Raw genomic sequence first — 23,003 nt, forward strand, 5'->3', positions numbered from 1 at the left:
GAATCCAGCCCGTGACCGTTGTTCAGGATGGGTTAAGTTCATCGCGGAACGTTGTTGGGAGCCTCGTGTGCACCAATCATTCCATCTGTTTTCCTCACACAATAATGTCCAGGGGAGAGATGCTGTCATCGCACTGTCCAGATGCAGAGCAAAGTCAGAAAGTTTCAGGAGCCACCGTCACATCAAAACACCTCGGACAAGGACTGGGGCTCCTGTCTGCACACCGTCCACGCGTCTGTGGCTGGCTGCAAAGGGGGAGCCATCGAGGAGGGCCCTTCCCAGTTGTTTTGGGGCCCTAGGAGCTTAATCTTGCTCCACCACTTTCTGCCTCTGCGCCTCATTTGTAAAAATAAATACAACAAGAGGATCAGTCACAGGTTTTCAGAAAGACGGGATGAACTAGAAGAATAGGTAGCCCTTCAGCCAGTAGTTGGCTCATCTGAAGTTCATGAGATTAGAATTCATTTAAAAAAATGGGAAATTAAATTTTTTTTCCCCCAAACCAGTGTTGTTTTCCATTTCCCATCTTCAAGCATCTAATCCTCGTGATTTCCTTTTTCTTCCCCCAGAACCTGTTTTGGTTTGGCATGGGAAAAGCGACCGTACTTTTACTTCCTGCCATCATTTTTGCTGTGAAGCTGGCCAAGTACTTCCGTCGGATGTATTCTGAAGACGTGTATGAGGATGAGCCAGTGAACAAGTAAGAGGCTGCGGTGGTTTCTGAGCGGCGCCACCTCCCAAGCACTTGTTAAAGAAGGGCTCTGACGAGGTGGAACTCGATTGCTTTGTAAAGCAGCGGGGTCACCCCGAATCAGATGTTTCCTTTGTAAAGATTTTCTTACACTTGTTTTAACTCTCTTTCCTCCTGCTTACTCGTCTCAGCTGTCTTAACCAGCCTTCTTATTTCTCCTTTGCAGTTCCTCTGTCTCGGGGACTTGGCACTTTACTTTCTAACTGTTTTTACTGCTTTTCATTCTGACTCCGTGGGCCACCCTTCACTCTGTGCCTAGTGAACGTACTCAAACTGGGTTCATTCTGACTCCAGTCACCTCCTTCTCAACACCTGTTTCTCCTGAACTTGCTTTGTCAGCATCTGTATTAAAGTAAAAATGTGTGTGTGTGTGTGGGGGGGTGTAACTGCTGAGCTGTAATTGTAATTATCTCCCTTTTTTTTGTATTTGATAGGGTTCAAACTAAACCCAGGGTTCAAACTAAACCCAGGGTTCAAACTGTACCCATGGTTCAAACTGTACCCATGAAAAAGTAAGCCTTTTTTTTAAGCCATATTTCCCAAGATGAGACTGGGGAGGGCTTTATTATTAGAGGATGAACTTTTAAAACTGAATTAATAATATTAAAATTATATAACTGCAACAGATATGCCCAGATAAATATATAGGGTGTTGCCTCTTAAAATAGGAGCTGGCACAGGGTGAATACTGAAGAAATCCTTGTGGGATGAATGAAAATTGTCTATGCTAAATTTATTAATAGATAAAACAGTGGTTTATATGTCTGTTTTTTTTTAATGGGAAGGAAATGTAAATATACCTTTTAACTTTCTTTGTAGCTGTAACAAATTGTTCTATACCTTTTAGAACCATTAAGTTGTCTTTGTAATCCATAATGTAACTGCTTCCTCTTAGTGATAACGTGCTGTTTTTGGTGTATTTATTTTTTTGTTACAGTATGAGGCATGCTAATACCCGTTCTCGTGCAGAACAAGGCACTCAGACAAACTGAGCAGAGTTTGTAAACAGATGCAACTTGACGAGTTCTTGATCTGCAGCGATTCCAAATGTTGGGAAAGTAACCTCCCTTCAGGAGTTCAGAGTCCAGTGAGATCACAGGGAATGTGTGCCCAGTGGCCAAAGAGAGGAAAGCACGGGTGTCGATTTTTTTTTTTTTTTTTCCAGTTGTGCTTTAATCATCTGAGCCTTCCATGAAAGTTTAAATATGTAGAACATTCGTTACTTCCCACTTAGCCTTTGGAACAATACAGGAATTTTGGTACCTTTCATCGAATGGGAGCTTGGACCCCTCGTTAGAGAAAGTTCAGTGGGTATCAGTAGCAGATATGTGTGTGAACAATAAAAGAATGATTTCACAATTATGACTCTAATGGTTTCATTGAAAAATAGACCTGAACGACAGATGTCAATGAAGTCTCTGTGTTATTCTCTTAGGGCGCTGTAACACATCACACAAACCGGGTGACTTAGAGCTACGTCCTCTCCACTTTAGTGAAGGCCGGAAGTCTGAAACCCACACATCAGCAGAGCTGGCTCCTCCCAGGGAGCCCGAGGAAGAGTGTGTCCTGGCTTCTCTCAAGATTCCAATGCTGCTGCTAATGCTTGGCCTCCCCTGGCTCCGTAGACATATCAGTGCAGCCTCTGCCTCTGTCTTCTCCTGGAGCTTTCCTTGGTGCGTCTGGGATCCGGTGTCTCTCACCTCCTAAGCACAGCGGTCATCGGATCAGGGCCCTTCCTAGGCAGGAATGACTTCATCTCTGTTGCCCACATCTGCAAACAACTTATTTTCAAGCATCCACTGAGACCAGTGGACATAAACTGGGGGGAGAGGGGCTTCCCTGCTGGATCAGTTGTAAGGAATCCATCTGCCAGTGCGGGAGACCCGGGTAGGATCCCTGGTCTGGGTAGATTCCCCCCCATGCCATCGAGCAGCTAAACCTATGAGTAACAACTGCTGAGCCTGCATTCTCGAGCCTGGGAGCTGCAACTACTGAACGTGTGTGCCGAAACTGCTGAAGATCGCTCGCCCTAGAGCCCATGCTCCGCAACAAGAGAAGCCACTGCAATAAGAGACCTGGGCCCCACACCTAGAGAGCAGCCCCCGCTCACCCCAGCTAGAGAAAAGTCCAGGCAGCAGTGAAGACCCAGCATGGCCAAAAAATAAATCAATAAAATTATCTTTCATAAGGGGTGGGGGAGAGGATATTAGTCAGCTTGCACAGTCGCCCAACATCAGTAGCAAACAGTCAAAGAGACAGAGACGTGAACACAAAGGAGAGCTGCACCAGACACACGAAAATTAAGGTCAATTACCAAGATCGAGGATGGCAGAAAATTAAAAATGTTATTAGATATGTACAAAATAGTAACTGCTTCCTCTCTTAGTTTTATCCTTAAAGTTTGTCTGTACCTAAGAGCACGTGACTAACCCACTGCTTGTGTCAATCAATTGCCTCTGCATCTGACCCAGTGACGCCCAGCCTCCTCTGCCTGGCTGGGTTTGTCCGAGGAGAGAGCTTTTTAAAAATAGTGATCCTTGGGTCCTCCCCCAAGAGATGCTGACGGATAAGCCTTGAGCATGTGGATTTAAAATTTTTGCCTGGTGATTCTGATGTAAAGCCACAGTTGAGATATACAGCCTCTGATTAATTAAATCAGAATTTTTGAGATGTATCCCGGGGAATTCTCACATGTAACCTGGGTTGAGAGTTACTAATACAGTTTCTACATGCATTTCATCTGATTTATATATATATGTGTGTGTGTGTGTGAGTGTGTGCATGCACACACATGCTCAGTCTTGTCTGACTCTGTGACCCCATGGACTGTTGCCCTGAAGGTTCTTCTGTCCATGAGATTTTCCAGGCAAGAATACTGGAGTGGGTTGCCACTTCCTTTTCCAGGGGTCAAATACACATGCTTTGCATCTGCTGCATTGGCAGGTGGATTCTTTAGCACCAGTGCCACCTGGGAAGCCCAGTTTATATATATATATATGTATGTATATATGTGTATGTATATATATATATATATTTACTCATACAATGGGTCATTTTGCTTTCTACCTCTGACACTGAGCTTCTTGGAGGCTGGAGACAACAGACTATACATATGCATTGACCATCTGCACCACACCAAGCACTGTGCAAGACCCTGGGTGGGGTAGGGGTGAGCTAACAGACTAGGTCCAGCCTCCTAGGAGATCTGTCTCAGTGGTGGAAACCAAGATGACCCACTTGATGAATATATGAGACGCAGAAGGATGGGGGGTGGAAGTCGAAGGTGGTGGGAATCAGGGGAGGTTTCTTGTGGTTGAATTTCCAAAAAATATATACATGAAAAATCTATGCCACACTTAGCAAGTCTGTTTCCTATGAAGGCTCTGGGCCTTTCACTTGTCCCCTCCATAATCCTCACTGCATCCCTATGAGGTCAGCAGCTTTAGTTCTAATTATAAACTCGGTGGCCTGAAGCTTACAGAGCGATTGTCCAGTATGGCCCTGCCTGTGGGATCCAGGTCCCCCAGATTCTGCAGCTCCTGGCTCTCAGCACAGGTGCTGCTACAAAGAGCACACCTGGCTGCTCATGGGACCCACTCCTCCAGCTCTGATCTCCCTGCTCTGTTGCCTTGCTTAGTCATGCTGGCTCTGCTCGTTTTGTAGAAGAATGTTGCCTACAGCCTGAAATACCCAAGACATCCCGTTCTCAAGGCTCTGACCTTGAGAGGTATACACTCTGCCATTCCTATAGTGATAAACAGAGGATAACTATTTTTCCTGCTGGGAGGTTTATAGGAACACTGACCAGACCTACATGGACTGCTGCAAGAACAAAGGATTCCAGCACCTTTAGCATTGTGGTATGGCAGAAACCAACACAATATTAAAAAAAAAATTAATATTTAAATGAAAATAATTTTTTAAAGAAGTGAAAAGCAAATGGCTGCAGAAACCAGTCACACCCACTCCCCTTTTAGTATAAAAGGAGCCTGAATTCTAACTCAGTTAAGATGGTTCTTTGAGACAATAAAGTTGTTTATCCTTGCCCCACAACTCGTCTCTTGATTTATTTTTCTTTCCTACAGAGAGCAGTACAAATTGGACTCAGCAATAAAGTCTCAAGCTAGGCTTGGTTTTGGCACAGACCACATGCTCACAGCATTTTAAATTAAAGCCACCAGCTAGCTGTCCAGTGTTCTCTAGTGATGAAACGCAGTATAAATCAGTCCTCAAAGTGTGGCCTGAGAAACAGAAGGATCACCTGGGGAGCTCACAAGAGGTTCTTTAATTTAATTTTGGCTGTGCTGGGGCTTTTCTCTACTTCCAGAGAGGGAGGGCTACACTTCGTTGCAGTCATGGGCCTCTCACTGCGGTGGTTTTTCTTATTGCAGAGCATGGGCTCTAGGCACTTGGGCTTCAGTAGTTGAAGCAGGTGGGCTCAGTATTTCTGGCGGCCAGGCTCTAGAGTATGGGCTCAATAGTTGTACAGAGGCTTGGTTGCTCCAAGGCACCTTTGATCTTCCTGGATTAGGGATGGAACCACTGTCTTCTGCATCGGCAGGTGAATTCTTTACTACTGAGCTACATGGGAATCCCAAAAAGGCTAATTCTTCCTCCACCTTAGATACACTCAATCAGAGTCTCCAAGGATGAGGCCCAGGAATGTGTATTTTAACAGGCTTTCCAGATTAGTCCAAACTACATAAAGGTGGCCCAAGCAATGCTTCAAATCACCCTGATGGAGAATATCCTGCTTCATTTGGAACAGTGGTCCCCAAACTTTTTGGCATCAGGGACCAGTTTTGTGGAAAACAATTTTTCCATGGATGGGGGTGGGGGGATGGTTTTGGTTTCACCTGCCCCCTCACCTGCTGTGTGGCTTGGTTCCTAACAGGGCTTAGACTGGTACCAGTTCCTGGCCCAAGGTTGGGAACCCAGATTTAAAAATAGTTTTTGGTCCAAGAAATGTGGTGAAGTCTCAGTGCAAACTACAGACTGTTGGTGGGTGCCCAGGTAGTAGAATGAGGTGGTTGGATGGCATCACTGACTCAATAGACACAAATTTGAGCAAACTCCAGGAGATAGTGGAGGACAGAGGAGCCTGGCGTGCTGTAGTCCGTGGGGTCAAAAAGAATGAACACGACTAAGCGACTGAACAACAACAAGGGTGGTAAGAGAAAAGGGAGAAGGTGGAGCCAGTCCTGAGCATACTCATGGCTGACTCACTGGGGGGTTCCTGTGGTATCCAATATTTCAGAACCCTGGAGTCTATTGAGGGCTTCCCAGGTGGGGTTAGTGATAAAGAGCCTGCCTGATGATGCAAGAGATATAAGAGCCGCTGGTTCGATCCCTGGGTCAGGAAGATCCCCTGGAGGAGGAAATGGGATTCCACTCCAGTGATGGACAGAGAAGCCTGGAAGTCTGCAGTCCATAGGGTCACAAAGAGTCAGACATGACTGAAGTGACTTAGCACACAGGCACGCGCAGAGTCTGCTGAAGGCTGGCAAATTCCAGGGGAAGTCTGGGATGGTACATTGTGGTTAGTAGTGGTAGAAGCAGTGTTAGTCACTCAGTTGTGTCCGACTCTGCGACCCCATGGACTGTAGCTCACCAGGCTCCTCTGTCCATGGGGATTCTCCAGGCAAGTATACTGGAGTGGATTGTCACTCCCTTCTCCAGGGGATCTTCTCAACCCAGGGACTGAACCCAGGTCTCCCGCGTTGCAGGCTGATTCTTTACCATCTGAGCCTCCAGGGAAGGTTAATCTTGGTTAATTTCAACTCTAAGCTCTGCAGCCACGGTCCTTTCCCCACCCCGGTCTGAAGGCAGCCAGTCAGCAGTGCGTATGCTCTTTGAGTAGCTTGCACACAGACACTGAGTGCCAAGACTGGCATTAAGGTCCTTGTCCTGCAGGTTTGGGAGGTCTGCCTTCTGATGCCTGGCCATGCTTCTAATCCCAGAGGTGCAGGCGCTGGAGCAAGCCGCCCTGGTTGCACTCGCTCTGAGGGCCGCCTGCATTGATGCCCGCCTGGTCTGGCTACAAAGGAGGCAGTGGTGCTGACAGCATTGTCTCCAACCACCTTTTCCAGCCCCAGCTTTCAAAGTCCCTTCTGCCTCTGATGACACCACCAGCTGAGCAGGGGAAGGAATTGAAACCACTGTAGAACGTCATGTTCATCAGCCCACCGTCAGGGCCCCTTGCTGAGAGTGCTGTGGCATCTATGGCCGTAAGTGATCCAGATATGCAGAAAGGTGGCCAAGCCTGGACTCACATGCTACTGTGCTTTAGTCCAAACCTACCACTCTCACCTGCATACAGGTTTCTTAAGAGACAGGTCAGATGGTCTGGTATTCTCATCTCTTTCAGAATTTTCCACAGTTTATTGTGATCCACATGGTCAAAGGCTTTGGCATAGTCAATAAAGCAGAAATAGATGATTTTCTGGAACTCTCTTGCTTTTTTGATGATCCAGCGGATATTGGCAATTTGATCTCTGGTTCCTCTGCCTTTTCTAAAACCAGCTTGAACATCTGGAAGTTCACTGTTCACGTATTGCTGAAGCCTGGCTTGGAGAATTTTGAGCATTACTTTACTAGCATGTAAGATGAGTGCAATTGTGCGGTAGTTTGAGCATTCTTTGGCATTGCCTTTCTTTGGGATTGGAATGAAAACTGACCTTTTCCAGTCCTGTGGCCACTGCTGAGTTTTCCAAATTTGCTGGCATATTGAGTGCAGCACTTTCACAGCATCATCTTTCAGGATTTGAAATAGCTCAACTGGAATTCCATCACCTCCACTAGCTTTGTTCGTAGTGATGCTTTCTAAGGCCCACTTGACTTCACATTCCAGGATGTCTGGCTCTAGGTGAGTGATCACACCATCATGATTATCTGGGTTGTGAAGATCTTTTTTATACAGTTCTTCTGTGTATTCTTGCCACATCTTCTTAATATCTTCTGCTTCTGTTAGGTCCATACCATTTCTGTCCTTTATCGAGCCCATCTTTGCATGAAATGTTCCCTTGGTATCTCTAATTTTCTTGAAGAGATCTCTAGTCTTTCCCAATCCGTTGTTTTCCTCTATTTCTGAGGAAGGCTCTTTCTTATCTCTCCTTACTATTCTTTGGAACTCTGCTTTCAGATGGGAATATCTTTCCTTTTCTCCTTTGCTTTTCGCTCCTCTTCTCTTCCCAGCTATCTGTAAGGCCTCCTCAGATAGCCATTTTGCTTTTTTGCATTTCTTTTCCATGGGGATGGTCTTGATCCCTGTCTCCTGTACAGTGTCACGAACCTCCATCCATAGTTCATCAGGCACTCTGTCTATCAGATCTAGTCCCTTAAATCTATTTGTCACTTCCACTGTATATTCATAAGGGATTTGATCTAGGTCATACCTGAATGGACTAGTGGTTTTCCCTACTTTCTTCAATTTAAGTCTGAATTTGGCAATAAGGAGTTCATGATCTGAGCCACAGTCTGCTCCTGGTCTTGTTTTTGCTGACTGTATAGAGCTTCTCCATCTTTGGCTCCAAAGAATATAATCAATCTGATTTCAGTGTTGACCGTCTGGTGATGTCCACGTGTAGTCTTCTCTTGTGTTGTTGGAAGAGGGTGTTTGCTATGACCAATGAGTTCTCTTGGCAAAACTCTATAAGCCTTTGCCCTGCTTCATTCTGTATTCCAAGGCCAAAAGTAACAGTTAGAACTGGACGTGGAACAACAGACTGGTTCCAAATAGGAAAAGGAGTACGTCAAGGCTGTATATTGTCACCCTGCTTATTTAACTTATATGCAGAGTACCATGAGAAACACTGGGCTGGTAAAGACCCTAATGCTGGGTAGGATTGGGGGCAGGAGGAGAAGGGGACGACAGAGGATGAGATGGTTGGATGGCATCACCGACTCGATGGACATGGGTTTGGGTAGACTCCGGAAGTTGATGATGGACAGAGAGGCCTGGCATGCTGCGATTCATGGGGTCGCAAAGAGTCAGACATGACTGAGCGACTGAACTGAAGTGAACTGAACTGATGGGACCAGATGCCATGATCTTAGTTTTCTGAACGTTCAGCTTTAAGCCAACTTTTTCACTCTCCTCTTTCACTTTCATCAAGAGGCTCTTTAGTTCTTCACTTTCTGCCATACGGGTGGTGTCATCCGCATATCTGAGGTTATTGATATTTCTCCCGGCAATCTTGATTCCAGCTTGTGTTTCTTCCAGCCCAGCGTTTCTCATCACTTCATGGCAAATATATGGGGAAACAGTGGAAACAGTGTCAGACTTTATTTTGGGGGGATCCAAAATCACTGCTGATGGTGATTGCAGCCATGAAATTAAAAGACGCTTACTCCTTGGAAGGAAGGTTATGGCCAACCTAGATAGCATATTTAAAAGCAGAGACATTACTTTGCCAACAAAAGTCCGTCTAGTCAAGGCTATGGTTTTTCCAGTGGTCATGTATGGATGTGAGAGTTGGACAGTGAAGAAAGCTGAGCGCCACAGAATTGATGCTTTTGAACTGTAGTGTTGGAGAAGACTCTTGAGAGTCCCTTGGACTGCAAGGAGATCCAATCAATCCATCCTAAAGGAGATCAGTCCTGGGTGTTCATTAGAAGGACTGATGTTGAAGCTGAAACTCCAATACTTTGGCCACCTCATGCGAAGGGTTGACTCATTGGAAAAGACCCTAATGCTGGGAAGGATTGGGGGCAGGAAGAGAAGGGGACGACAGAGGATGAGATGATTGGATGGCATCACTGACTCGATGGACATGGGTTTGGGTAAACTCCGGGAGTTGGTGATGGACAGGGAGGCCTGGCGTGCTGCAATTCATGGGGTCACAAAGAGTCGGACACGACTGAGCGACTGAACTGAACTGAACCACTCTCACAGAATGCATTTCCAGTTACGAGGTCAAGTGTCAAAGGCCAGTTGAAGCCACAAGCCACCACCAGATGGCAGCAGAGGACACATGCCGTGTATCTGCCAGAATCTGGCAAGGCTCCCCTTTGAGCCGTACGGGTCGTGGTTCACACTGAGAAAGACAGATGACCCCCAGGCAGGTCCCACATCCCGATGGCCATTCCCTTCTCCTGGCACACAGATGCGGGCTTTCCAGAGCTGCTGTGGCACTTGGTGGCTGCTGTCATCCACAGGACGCCATCAGTTTTTAGTTGCAAGAGCCCACCCTAAACCAGACCCAGGCACCCTCAGGGCTTCCAGGGAGCTGTCTCCAGGTAGTCAAAGGCTGGTCCTGGGCGATCCAAGGCAGACACAGTGGATCCCCAAGCATGTGACCTCAACCTTCTTGTGTGAAGAGCACTCATCGGTGGGACCAAGTTTGATGCTCTGAACTATTCCATTTCCTCTTTTTTTTAAAAAAAAAAGCTAGAAATCTGTCTTTCCAACTCTCTCTCTTTTTTTTTTTTGGCCACAGCTCCTGTGTTGTGGGGTCTTAGTTCCCCGACCAGGGACTGAACTCAGGCCCAGCCAGTGAAAGGGCAGAGTCCTCATCACTGGAAGCCAGGGAATTCTCCCAAGTCTGTCTTTAACCTAAGATGGGACCAGGGCAAGGTGAGGACTCCTGGATACTATGATATCTGGCCACCCTCTCTAAGGCACTGGATCTCCACAAGAGCCCACGAGCAGGCCAGGAGCTGTGTTTCAAGTTGGCTACCACCGGGAGCCGTGTCTCCAAGAAGCCAGAGCCCCCAGGGCAGACTCTGGGCAGAGCTGCCTCCCTCAGCATCGTCCTTAGCCTCAGAGAGTTGGAATCACCACATCCTCCAGGTTTATGTACAGGGCCCTGGCATAATAGCCTGTGGGGACCCTAACACACTTGCTCCCCAAGTCCCTGGAGGGCTGCAGTCCCTGTGATTGCAAAGAGTCGGACATGACTTAGCAACTGAACAACAACAACAAACACAAAGTTGGCTGAAGCTGGGGCGGTAGAAGCAGAACATTAATTTTGTTGGCTGTAATTTACTCTGTGTTGCGTTTAGTCGCTCAGTGGTGTCCGACTCTTTGTGACCCCATGGACTGTAGCCCACCAGGCTCCTCTGTCCATGGGGATTCTCCAGGCAAGAATACTGGAGCTGGTTGTCATGCCCTCCTCCAGGGGATCTTCCCTACGCAAGGATCAAACCCAGGTCTCCCGTATTGTAGGTGGATTCTTTACTGTCTGAGCCACCAGGGAAGCCCATAGTTAGCTATGGGAATGCTCATCAGACTTCATGTGAGGAAGAAATGACCTTCCAACGTGTTGAGTCCCTGAGACTTGGGGATCTGTTTGTAATGGCAGCTGCATTACCCATTACACACTCTGCTACTTCCCAGGCACTAGGACTTGTAAGAGACTCGTGATCTGTTTGAGCTTTATTTAGGAACATCAGTAAGTATTTGTCAAATTAATTGAATCAATGGATTGAAAGTGATGGCACTAAGCTCTGTCATCTCTCCCATATACTCCTGGCGCAGTGGTAAAGAACCTGCCTGCAAATACAGGAGACACACACGGGCTGGATCACTGGGTGGGGAAGATCCCCTGGAGTAGGAAACGGTAACCCACTCCAGTATTCTTTCCTGGAAAATCCCATGGACACAGGAGTCTGGCGGACTACAGTCCATGGGGTCGCAAAGAGTCGGACATGACTGAGCATGCACACCAACATATACTCCTCCTCTTACATTCAGAGTTTCAAAGTTTACTTGAACTTTGGGCCAGTTTGGACACTGAGCCAATTATAGACTCTTTTAACAGCCATCCCACCATCTGCAGGAAGGATTTATTCAAGAAGTGCCTGAGAAACGCTTTGGGGTGAGGGGTCTAACTGCTTTGAGTTTAATGGCTAAGAAATATGTGAGCACAAAAAATCCGTTGTGTATGTTAGGTTGCTGTTCAGTCGCTCAGTTGTGTCCGACTCTTTGCGACCCCATGGACTGCAACACACCAGGCTTCCCTGTCCTTCACTATCCCCCGAGTTTGCTCAAACTCATGTTGCAAATATATGGAGGTCTTTGAACTGCACAATGACAGCAATTTATAATCAGCATAAAGAAACCCTTTGAAGGGCTTTCTTGTGCCCGAAGAGCTCAAGTCTGAGACCATCCTGGAGGCAATGGGTGGTCTTGTGACTGTTCTTTAATAATATATATTTCTTTATGTTTCCTGTGCCAGGTAGGTTTACTTCTTTTCCTCGGTTCTTGTCTCATTGCAACAAAGATTCGGAAGAAAGGACTAAAGGGTTTAAAACAACAGACAAGCTATAGTTCAGTTCAGCTCAAGTGGACAGATCTTTTATTAGAAAGACACTCCCCAGACATGAGTACAGGCCAACCTGGAAGGAGTCAGTCGCCCCATCTCTCTTGGCTCCTCTCTTTTTACACTTCCTGTCTCCTCCTTTTTGTTGTGCCCTGTGCGAAATAGGGTTTGTACCCACCACCAGTCAATAGAAGGGGATGCGAATGGGCATATACTCAAGGCCAGTTAGCAACTGCAAGTTATGTAACAGCAGGCTCTGTTTTGTATGTCTTCCCATAATTGGGTTTGTGATAATCAGATGCATTTATGTGCAGAATATTTACAACCCTTAATGGGCTCCTAGCTCCCTAAGGTTACTTGAGGAAGCCCCCATGGTTAGTTTGTATCCACTGTATGCCTAGGGTGGGCGTGCTGGAGCTGAAAAAGTCTCTGGGGTTAGTTTTGTAACATATCCGTGAGCTCTCCTGGATGTGTGTGCGATGGTGTCTGCGATGGTGTTTGCAGATCATCCTTTTTGGCTAGGTCACCACTCGCTGCTCATGCCTAACTTCTAGCCAATACCCAAAAGTCACATATCCGTCAGTGCTTTAGACATCAGGGATGGGAAAGACTTCAGACCTGCTGAAGACAGCGACGGTTTTATGCAAAGGCGAGCGTTCCCATCCCTCCGGATGGGCCCTGTGAGTCACTCACCTTGCACCCAGGAAGCATCTGTCCTCTTGCTGCTTCTCCCTCCTTTCTCAGCCCCCAGGCTGCCAGCTGAAGTCTTACCAGGATTTTCCACCTGGAATTTTATCTCCTGATCTCCCCCTGCCCCGGGCATCCCGCTCTCAGGCTCGATTTGGGGTTGTGGTGTCACAAAAAGATGGGAAAAAAATCTTGAGAATTTCCTTGGTGGTCCAGTGATTAAGACTCTGTGCTTCCACCACAGGGGGGACACGGGTTCGATCCCTGGATGGGAAACTGAAATTCTGCATTCCACTCGGCCAAAAAAAACCCAGAACAGCCAAGGCTGTTTCTTTAAAAAAAAAAAAAAAAAAAGATGAAAAACTTTTTTTTTTCTATCAGAGGACAAAGAATGTCCAACTGAAGAAGGAGATCTGGGTGCAGCTAAAAGGATGGTGTCCTGACACTATAGGGAAGTCACTTAAGTCATTTTCCTCGTCTTTATTTTAAGCGTAAGTAACAGCTACACCTTACAGCTTTATTATAAAAATCTAATGTAAAAATATACAATGAAAGCATAGCAAGGCTTGGGTGGTACATGGATGTGTAGTCTGATTATCCCTCAAGTAGAAAAGAGACCGGAGAAGGCAATGGCACCCCACTCCGGTACTCTTGCCTGGAAAATCCCATGGACGGAGGAGCCTGGTAGGCTACAGTCCATGGGGTCGCTAAGAGTCGGACACGACTAAGCAACTTCACTTTCACTTTTCCCTTTCATGCACTGGAGAAGGAAATGGCAACCCACTCCAGTATTCTTGCCTGGAGAATCCTAGGGACGGCGGAGCCTGGTGAGCTGCCGTCCATGGGGTCGCACAGAGTCGGACACGACTGAAGCGACTTAGCAGCAGCAGCAGCAGCAGAAAAGAGACGGAAATGCTCAAAAGGAAGAAAAAAGAAAAAATCCTCCTATCCCAGTCTAGTCTTCAGGATAAGATCACCACAGGGTGGTGATATGGAGTCACTGATGCTTCTTCTGAAAACCGGTACCAGGAGGCTCTTTATCAACTAAGAAGGACAAAGGAATAAACTAGCCTGCACCAACTCACAGACTTCGAGAGTGAGCTTATGATTGCTGCGGCCGGGGGGGGGGGGGCTTGGGGTGAGGTGGAGGGGGCCAGAGGGTAAGAATGGGGAGAACAGATAGTTAGGGAGTGTGGGGGAGACATGCAAAGTCTGCTATGTTTGAAGTGGATAATCAACAAGTCCTACTGTACAGCACAGGGAACTCTGCCCAATGTTATGCGGCAGCCTGGATGGGAGGGGAGTTTGGGGGAGAATGCATACATGTGTATGTGTAGCTTGAGTCCCTTTGCTGTCCACCTGAAACCATCACAACATTGCTAATGGGCTATACCCCAAGATAAAACAAAAAGTTTTAAAATATATATTAGCCTGAACAGAACCCAAACCATGAACATCTGTTGTAAAAGTTGATTGTTATCAGTTGAAATCTAAGATGAATTAAATTGTTGAATTCACTCAAATGGTTGGTTTTTTTTTAAGATACATTTTGTTTATTAGTAAAATTTATTTTTTAAAATTTCTTTATTTTCTATTAAAGTAGCAGTGGGAAAGAATCTGCATGCCAATGAAGTAGACACAAGAGCCACGGGTTCGATCCCTGGGTCCGGAAGATCCCCTGGAGGAGAAAATGGTAACGCACTCCAGTATTCTTGCCCGGAAAATGCCACGGACACAGGAGCCTGGTAGGCTACAGTGCATGGGGTCACAAAGATTCAGACACAAATTAGCGACTAAGCACGCACACACACGTCAAGGCGGGGAGTGTGGGGACTCCAGAGCCCTGAGATCAGGCAGCAAGTCCATTCCTGGGAGCCCTGGGCACTAAGCACCCAAGACGGATCCCTGAGATGGCAAGAAAAAAGTTACCCTAAAGACCTTACAAGCCAAGTAGGAAGCCCTGACTCAGGGGAGGGGGCTGTAGGGGAACGGGAGTCACTGTGTCCTCAGTCGTGTCCAGCTCTTTGCAACTGTAAATGAACTGTAGCACCCCAGGCTCCTCCATCCATGGGATTATTCCAGGCAGGAATACTGGACTGGGTTGCCATTTCCTTCTCCAGGGGATCTTCCTGACCCAGGGACTGAACTCAGGTCTCCCTCATTGCAGGCAGACCCTTTACCATCTGAACCACTAGGGAATCCCCATCTTATGCCAAGCGGTCTTTGAATCACCTAGATCAGGGCGTTGAACCTGAGGCTTCTGGCTGGCTGAGGGGTTTGGACCTGGGCGCTGAGCCTGTGTGCAAGGTGGTGTGGGTCTGTGCAGAGAGGGTGCTTGATTCTTTCAGACTCTCCAAACTGACCTGTGTAAACATCCATATTGAAGAAGAGAAATAACGCACCTGTGGTCACCGCGTGAACAGCAGCTCAGCCCCCAGGGACTGCGAAGACCCCATCTGCCAGGCTACCAGCACTGCTCAGAGCAAAACAAGGCAGACGAATAACAGCAAAGCCAGAGACAGAAGCAGGCTGAGAAAAAACAAAGCAAAGCAAGAGGAGATGGACGTGTTAGCCATGGTTGATTCTGGAGGCAACGGGACAAAAGTCTTTTCCTTTTCTTTTAAAAATTGTTTCTGTATCTGCCAGATTTTCTATTTTACAAACCTTTGCTTGAAAGCATTACTATTAAGAGAAGAAAATTTTCTTTGAAGGAAAAAAAAATCAGTAACATTGTATGAAAATACCTCCATCCAATCCCTCCTTTTCCATTTTTTTAGGTTTGAAAGTTTTTCTATTGTTTGAGTTTATAAGTGATACATTTTGGTAACCAACTTTTCTAGGAAAAAAAAAAATGAGAGTTTAAGAATGCATTTAGTTTTCCCTCTGGAACTATTTAGTTTAAGGATTTCATGTAGTATAGTGTTAGTTGCTGAGTGGTGTCCAACTCTTTGGGACTCCATGGAAGGCGATGGCACCCCACTCCAGTACTCTTGCCTGGAAAATCCCATGGACGGGGGAGCCTGGTAGGCTGCAGTCCATGGGGTGGCAAAGAGTCAGACACGACTGAGCGACTTCACTTTCACTTTTCATTTTCATGCATTGGAGAAGGAAATGGCAACCCACTCCAGTGTTCTTGCCTGGAGAATCCCAGGGATGGGGGAGCCTGGTGGGCTGCCTTCAATGGGGTCGCACAGAGTCAGACACAACTGAAGGGACTTAGCAGCAGCAGCAGGACTGTAGCCCACCAGGCTCCTCTGTCCATGGAATTCTCTAGGAAAGAAAACCAGAGTGGGTAGCCATCCCCTTCTCCAGAAGATCCCCTGACCCAGGGGTCAAACCCAGTCTACTGCATTGCAGACAGATTCTTTATCATCTGAGCTACAAGGGAAGCCCTCTTTAAAGAACAATTATCTGATAAGTTCCATAAACATCAGAGTGCATTGTTTGGATTTTTTTTTTATGGATAGTTTTTATTTCATTTACACTGTCGTAAAATTTTGTGTCTTCAGGAACTGAACTACATTCAGAGAGCTGAGTTTGCCCTGAGACACCATTTCAGGGCAACCCTCTTATTTTTCTATTCTTAGCTTCAGTGGAGGTTTTAAAAATAAAATTTTAAACTGTAGCTTCAGCTGATGAGTCCAATGGGTTAGCTACTGAACTTGGTAATTATAAGATTTCCTAGAATAAGTTTAATTGGCATACAGATGCTTGCAATCAGCTGTTATTGTTGCTATAAATATCTCCCTTGCCTTTTCAAGCCCTGGGTAAAACTACACTAATTGTTCTACCTTCCAGAACAATGTTAGTTAGGCATCACACATTTATGGGGACTCATTGCAGCCAATTGTTTTGATTCAACTGAGACAGATGTCTATGTAGCTCAGAGAAACTTGTCTCACACACACAAAAGGCAGTAAATGGTTATTTTCATTCTTGTGGGAAAAGGACACCTTTTTTGCTGTTTTAGAATCAGTTTTACAAATCCATGACTATTTATATCTAACTATGTCATCTTCTAAAATTTCATTCTGAATTTACAGGGATGAAAATAATTCAAATATAAGCCATTAAACTAAATATAAGCCATTTTGTCTCTAATATATATATACATCTGACTTTAAACCCTTGTTCAGCTTCTAACTAGCTTTGTGATCCTGGGCAGCTCACACAACCTCTCTGATCCTTGTTTATAATATAGGGATGATAATACACATGCTGTAAGATGTATATGCTGGAAGACTGCTGTTTTTCGGAAATTAAAGTATGTGATGGTATTATTAGCACAGTGTGGAACATCCAGAGCGCATTTAAATTTGTTTCCTTTTCCCCAGCTGATTCTCAGAGAAGAATGTCATTTTTATTCAATTAAGCAGACATTAATTGAGCGCTCATTATATGCAAAGTACCAGAGATATCAACTCTCCATTCGAGGTTTTTAAGAAGCTCATCGTCTTCTAAGGATAACAGACCCCTCTTTTGTCCTTAAGTCTGAAGAAAGTTCTCAGGGAATCCAAGGGAAAAGAATATTAGTTTTGCCTCGTAAAAAAGGTTTTCATGAAAAGCTTGAACCTCAGGCTAGTGCTTGAAGGATGAATAGTTCTGACCTGAGAGAAGCAAGATTTGGAAAACCAAGAACGGAAACGAACACTGTAGGAGACATCAAGGAAGACAAGACAGTAAATGTGTGCAGTGTGGCCGAGGAACACTGCGGAGAACTGGGTCTCCTCAGAGGAGAGGACCAAGTCGCAGAGAGAGAAAGATGGGAGACAGAGTCACCAAAGGCCTAGAAATACCGTGGCCCTTTAAGTGCCTGGCCCTTTAAGGCAGCCTGACGTCCAGAAAGGCAAGCGTTGGCACTCCAGTGGACGGTGAGTACACACCTATCACCTGTAATTATTTACTCAACAGACACTCATTGAGTATCTACTATGTGCCAGGCCCTGTCTGAGACCCTTGGGAGGCAACAGGGAGAAAAACACGGCTCCTGCCTTCATGGGGTTCCATTCTCCCCGGGCAAACTCACAGCAATTAGATGCACAGATAAGCGTTCTGTAGAATAAAGTTTTAGGGAATACACCTTTGAAGTAAAAGACAGTGTAAGGGATGGACGAGAGCTGTTTTCCAGGGGTGGTCAGAGATGTCTTTTGGAGGTGATGATTAAGCAGAGATCCAAGTTACATGAATAACCGTGGGAGAGGCTTCCAGGAGAAGCATGGCAGTAGCAAGGCCCTTATTTGGGGCCACTCCACAGGCTCGGAGAAGAGCCAGGAGCCTCGGTGTTCCCAGGGCAGTGCCACGAAACAAGGTCGGAGATTTGAGGGTGCAGATGAAGCTCCCTAAGCCCTAAGCTCTATAACAGGCCCCCCAAGCACGCTCTGACCTTCTGAGCTTGGTCCTCCCGGGATTTGAACTTGGCTCTTGCAGGGCAGTCTCTCGACCCTCCGTAGGCTCCCTCTGCCCTCACACGAACCCCTGGCCCCAGAGCCCCCCGTGGCACCCAAGCCTAGACACTCGTTCGGAAAGGCAGTGTCTGCAGGGATGTGGTCACGTGGGTGGCTGTGCCTCCCCCGCAGCGCCCTCATCCGATTCTCACCCCGCTCCTCCAGGCTGCCCCTAAGGATGGGGCGGGCCGGGGCAGGCTTGGCTCTGACACCGCCCTCTCCCCCGAGCGGCTCCCTGGTGTCATCTCGCCCCTGCCGCTCCTCTCACTTTCTGACCTAACCCTGAACACAGGCCCTTCCGTCAGTTTGCCCCAAGCCAGCTGAGACGGGGCTGGACGCTTTCGCAGGATTTTATGGGAGGCTTAGGGACGCCCGGAGGGACGTAACTAGAGTAACTGACAACCGCCCCCGCCAGGCCGGCTCTCAGAACCCTCCAGGCCACCGGCAACTGCCCCCGCTTGGCTCCGCCGCTTCCTGGGCAGCGCCCTGCCCCCGGGGTCCTGGTCCCCACAGAGGGGCCCTCAGACAAGCAGGCAGCCAACTCCTCACCAGGTCAAGGCCCGCCTTCCACTCCACTTCCTGTCCCAGAATCCTCTGCTTCCTGCCTGATTGACACCAGCGTCGCTGTGGGAGACCCTGCCCAGCACCCCAGGGGCTTGGAGCCCAGCTTAATCACTCCTGAGTGAAACCGAGTCCCCCTAAGACTGAGTTTACCCCAAACTTCATTCCCTTTCTTGACCTTCCCAGGTTCCCTCAGGATTGAGGAGAGTCAAAGAAAAGGAGGGATTGAGGCCAAGCAGGACCCTGGGGGCCCTCCTGGATACAAAAGCCCCTCCGTGCGCCCCGTCTCTTGTTTGTAGAATAAAGGTCTGAGTCCCCTAGGTCTTCCCCGAGTTCCAAAGAGCCGACCCAAGCAGTTAACGATTAGAACAGTAGTCACTGGACTCCGACTCCTCCTGGAGACACAGAGAAGAATCTGGTGAACACCTCGAGTTGTTCTATAAAACCTAAGACCCCACAGATGGTGACTGTGCTGAGCACAAGCACGGAGACCCCAGGCTGTTGGGGTAAGAAGGGTGATGACTGAGATCCCTGAACCATCACCCTGCTGCCTCACCACTGACCAATCAGAAGGAGGCCCACAGTCAGGCATCCTAGGACCCTCCCCTAACCCTGTCTCCAAAACCCTCACCTGGAAGCCATCAGGGGGTTCAGGTCTTTTGAGCCTGAGTCTCCTATTCTCCTCTGTTGATGTCCTGCAAGTCAACCCTGACTTTGCTGCCAACAGCGCTGTCAGATTTTCACTTTCGGTGCATCAAGCATATGAACTGTCACTCAGTAACAAGAGCTCGTCCTCGGAGAGTCATTCAGGGGCCACAGCTTCTCCTGCCGGTGGATTCCTCCCAGCCCCACCTGGTGCCCATGGACGTGGTTCGCTCTGCTCTGAGCTGCTTGGGGCAGGAGCTGACGTGGCACCTCGAGTCTCATCTCTGCTCACAAGGGGCTGGGGGTTGGGGGCAGCCAGAAACCGTGAGAGGGCTGGCCTCTTGCCTGGAACACTGCCTGTGCTGCTGAGTCTCTGGCTGGAGCATCCGGTGGGCTTACGGTGGAAAGAGGGGTTGAGGAGTGGGGGGTGCAGAGGACCCGCAAGTCTCAGGGTGGGCACATGGCTCCTTTTACCCATCAGGCCTTGAGCTGAAGACCTGTCACCCTGCTTCCAAGTGAGACCCCGAAGGAAATGGAACAGAGTAATTGCCCAGATTCAAACAGGACACAGAGCGACCAGGGTCTGGATGACCCTGGAGGATGGAGACCGAGAGGGACACACCATGTAACATGGGCATGGATACTGATGGTGAGCTCATGTAAGCCTGTGAAATTTGATTCCAGATCATTGTATATCCCAGACACAACACATGGGGTCCATTTTCTTGATTCCCAAGGTGAAGAGACTTGGCAAAGCCCCACTGCTGAGGAGTGGAGGTCAGGGACGGAGTGCATGTTGGCCTGACTTGGGGTCTGGTATTGTGGCCACCACACCAGACTGTTTCCTTACACAAGGAAGCCTGAAGCTTGTGGGTGAGAAAACAAAATGGAAGAATGTGCTGAGGCAGGTCTCTGGATCACATATCATGCTGAGCTCACAGCCCTTGTCCATCAAAAAATACAGTGGAATCATCTAGAATACAGTAGGGAACTACCCAGCAAGAGTCCTACAGGAGTTGCTTCTGCTTCCCAGGCAAGGAGAGGGTGAGAGAAGTGTTCCCAGGACAAAGACTCCCGTCCCTCTAGGAGAGAAAAGAGAACAGGTTTATGAGCCTTTCCTCACCCCAATCTCCTATCACCATGGCAACTACCATGATATGGGTGGGATTCATCCCCCCAAAATTCATGTTCAAGTTCGTAGCCCTAATGCCTCGCAACGTGACCTTCTCCAGAGACAGGGTCCTTACAGATGTAATTGTTAAGGTAAGGTCACTAAGATGGGTCCTAATTCACAATGACTGCGTCCTTAGAAAAAGGGGACACTTGGACAGAAAGACAGACATAGAAAGACGATGTTGTGAAGAGATACAGAGAGAAGATGGCCGCCTGCAAGCCAAGGACGGAGTCTTAGGACAGACCCTTCCCTCGTGTGAGACAGTCCTGTCTGTGTGTGGTAGTTGGCTCCAGCAGGCTGAGCAAATGAATCCACATCCCACAAAGGGAGAGGTGTTGTCTCTACCTTACAGATAAGGAAGCCGAAGTTCAGAGAGGTTCCATGTGCCCCTCAAGGCTTCCCTGGTGGCTCAGTGGTAAAAAAAAATTCTGCCTACCAATGTAGGAAACCTGGTTTGATCCCTGGGTCAGGAAGATCCCTGGAGTAGGAAATGCCAACCTTCTCCCATATTCTTGCCTGGGAAACTGCTGGTGGGCTACAGTCCATGGGGTTGCAAAGAGTTGGACACAACTGAGCAACAACAGCAAGAAGGGTCTTACATCCAGCCGGAGGCTGAGATTTGGGCCACCAAGCCTTCTCCCACCGCCTGGAGCTGCTCCTCTAGATGGGGGCGTGGGAGGCTGGGGGCCCTGGGGTTTCCAACGCCTGGAGCAGGCTGCACCCTTGCGCTGCAGGGGAGGAGGCCCCGACGGTAACCATGTCACGTGTTCCTTCCGGGGTGAGGTGGAAACCGGTCCAGTGATCTCCCTGGAGCCCACATGGGGCAGGACACCTCCCTCCCGGAGGAGGGAAGGGATCGGATTCCTGGCGGCCAGGAGGAAGGAAGTTTCCTTATTTACATCGGAAAGCTAATGAAAGCCTTGTTGGGAGTTCCAGCTCTTTAACCCCAGGGGGCTGAACCCTGGGAAAATAAATAAGGTGGCCTCTGGAAATGTGTGAAAGTGACAGTGAGCGGGCCTTGGAGGCCGTCCCCTCTCCCAGGCTGCCGTCATCCCATCGCCCCAGCTCAGGGTCTCCTGGCCCCTTCGCAGGGACTGCTGGCCTTTGCCCCTTCGCCTACCCAGCTTCTCCACCCCTGGGGGGGTCTGGGGGCTGGGGGCAGGGACTGCTCCTACCTCCCCCTTGATCAGGGAAGGAAACCCAAGGTCAAGGACACAGAGAAATCCCCAGCTAGTTAGTGGCAGAGCCTCTGGCAAAACCTGCAGAGGAAGCTTTCCCCACTGGAGCTCCTTCCCTAGGGAGGAAGAGGGGAGGTCATTCCAGCAGATCCAACTCTTGGACAGGAATAAGCTACAGGCATGAGTCTGTTCTCCTTTGTAAAAGACTGAGACAAATTCATATCACGTAAAATTAACCCTTGTTTAGTATACAATTCCCTGGCATTTAGTCCATTCACAATGTTGGACAGTTACTGTCTCTGTCTAATCCCAGCACGCCTTCATCACCCCCGAAGAAAGGTCACCTCCGACCTCATGAAACAGGTGCTCCGCCCCTCCCCCAGCCCCCAGGAGCCCCCCTCCCATCTGCGTCTGTCTTGCTGGGGTCACCTCTTCGGGGTGCTTCCCACAAATGGAGCTGCATGCCCCTCTCTTCTTCTCAGCGACCTGCAGAACCCTGGGCCGGGAAGAGCTGGACCGTGGTTTTCATTCTGACACATGTTACCCTATGTTGGCACTCTCAGGGGTGTTTCATAGTGAAAGTCACACATTTCATGGCAGGAAACCTGAAAACTGACAAAATCCCAACACAGACACTTAAAATGGCTCCCGGTCCCTTTGCTCAGAATAACCATGCTAATATTTCAGAGATAAATCTTCCACTTTTCCCCTCAAGCTAACATTAGTGAGCAGCCAGGCTGTTCTACCCACTATGGCCATGGGGTTGGTTTCATGACCTCTCTGTATCTCCTTTCCTCACCTGTACAAGGACATGATAAGAGTACCTAATTCAGGGGTCCATTGAGAAAGTGAATGAGTGCATAATACGTGTGAAGTACCGAAAACGGACTAAGACACAGAATAAATGCTGAGCCAATGCATACACAGCTATTATCATATTTTCCCCACTAATCAATGTCGTGAGCATCATTATACCTGCAGAGGAAGAAACCGAGGGCCAGAGAGGTCGGGCAATTTGCCAAAAGGCAAAAGGAAGCAAACACTGCTTTTCAAGTACGGGTGGGCTCGGTCGTCATTACTGTCTCGTTTGGCAGAGAAGGAAGCTGGGAGGTTTGGGAGGTTGGCGTCCGCGGTCACACAGCGACTTGGTACAGAGCTGGTTCCCAGCAGACCTGGCATCTGCCTCCATCCCGCCTCCACAGCACCTTCCCGGGGACCGGAGACCCCTAACCTGGGATGGAGACCCCCTAAGCGGGGCCCTCACCTCTGTGCGGCTCCAAGCTTCCCATTCTGCCTCCTGGG

The 23,003-nt window shown here is 48.2% G+C and overlaps 1 protein-coding gene and 1 long non-coding RNA gene across 51 annotated transcripts in view; one reads left to right on the forward strand and one right to left on the reverse strand.

The window, feature by feature from the left end:
* The window catches only part of PROM1 (prominin 1), a 139,950-nt gene extending 136,465 nt beyond the window's left edge, over positions 1-3,485 (forward strand). For 29 of the 50 annotated variants that reach the window (XM_081587628.1, XM_081588288.1, XM_081589375.1 and 26 more), the window contains 3 exons: positions 570-700; positions 1,186-1,263; positions 1,689-2,110. In XM_081587628.1, coding sequence (XP_081443754.1) covers positions 570-700; positions 1,186-1,263; positions 1,689-1,743 — 264 coding nt within the window. In that variant the 3' untranslated portion in view covers positions 1,744-2,110. Of the gene's footprint in view, positions 1-569; positions 701-1,185; positions 1,264-1,688; positions 2,111-2,186 lie in introns of those variants that run through there. The other 21 variants (XM_081589654.1, XM_081590367.1, XM_081590523.1 and 18 more) reach the window with 2 other exon arrangements.
* A 10,744-nt stretch (positions 3,486-14,229) lies between these two features.
* Positions 14,230-18,774, reverse strand: LOC145545899 (uncharacterized). Its single transcript, XR_014082321.1, has 3 exons — positions 18,693-18,774; positions 15,102-15,228; positions 14,230-14,377 (listed from the first exon to the last, which is right to left on the reverse strand). It is a non-coding gene; the product is annotated as an uncharacterized LOC145545899 (long non-coding RNA).
* Between the last annotated feature and the right edge of the window lie 4,229 nt (positions 18,775-23,003).

The sequence above is a fragment of the Giraffa tippelskirchi genome, chromosome 1 (genome assembly GCF_054371585.1).
Source record: "Giraffa tippelskirchi isolate mGirTip1 chromosome 1, T2T-mGirTip1v1.2.pri, whole genome shotgun sequence".
In the NCBI taxonomy this organism is placed as follows: Eukaryota; Metazoa; Chordata; class Mammalia; order Artiodactyla; family Giraffidae; genus Giraffa; species Giraffa tippelskirchi.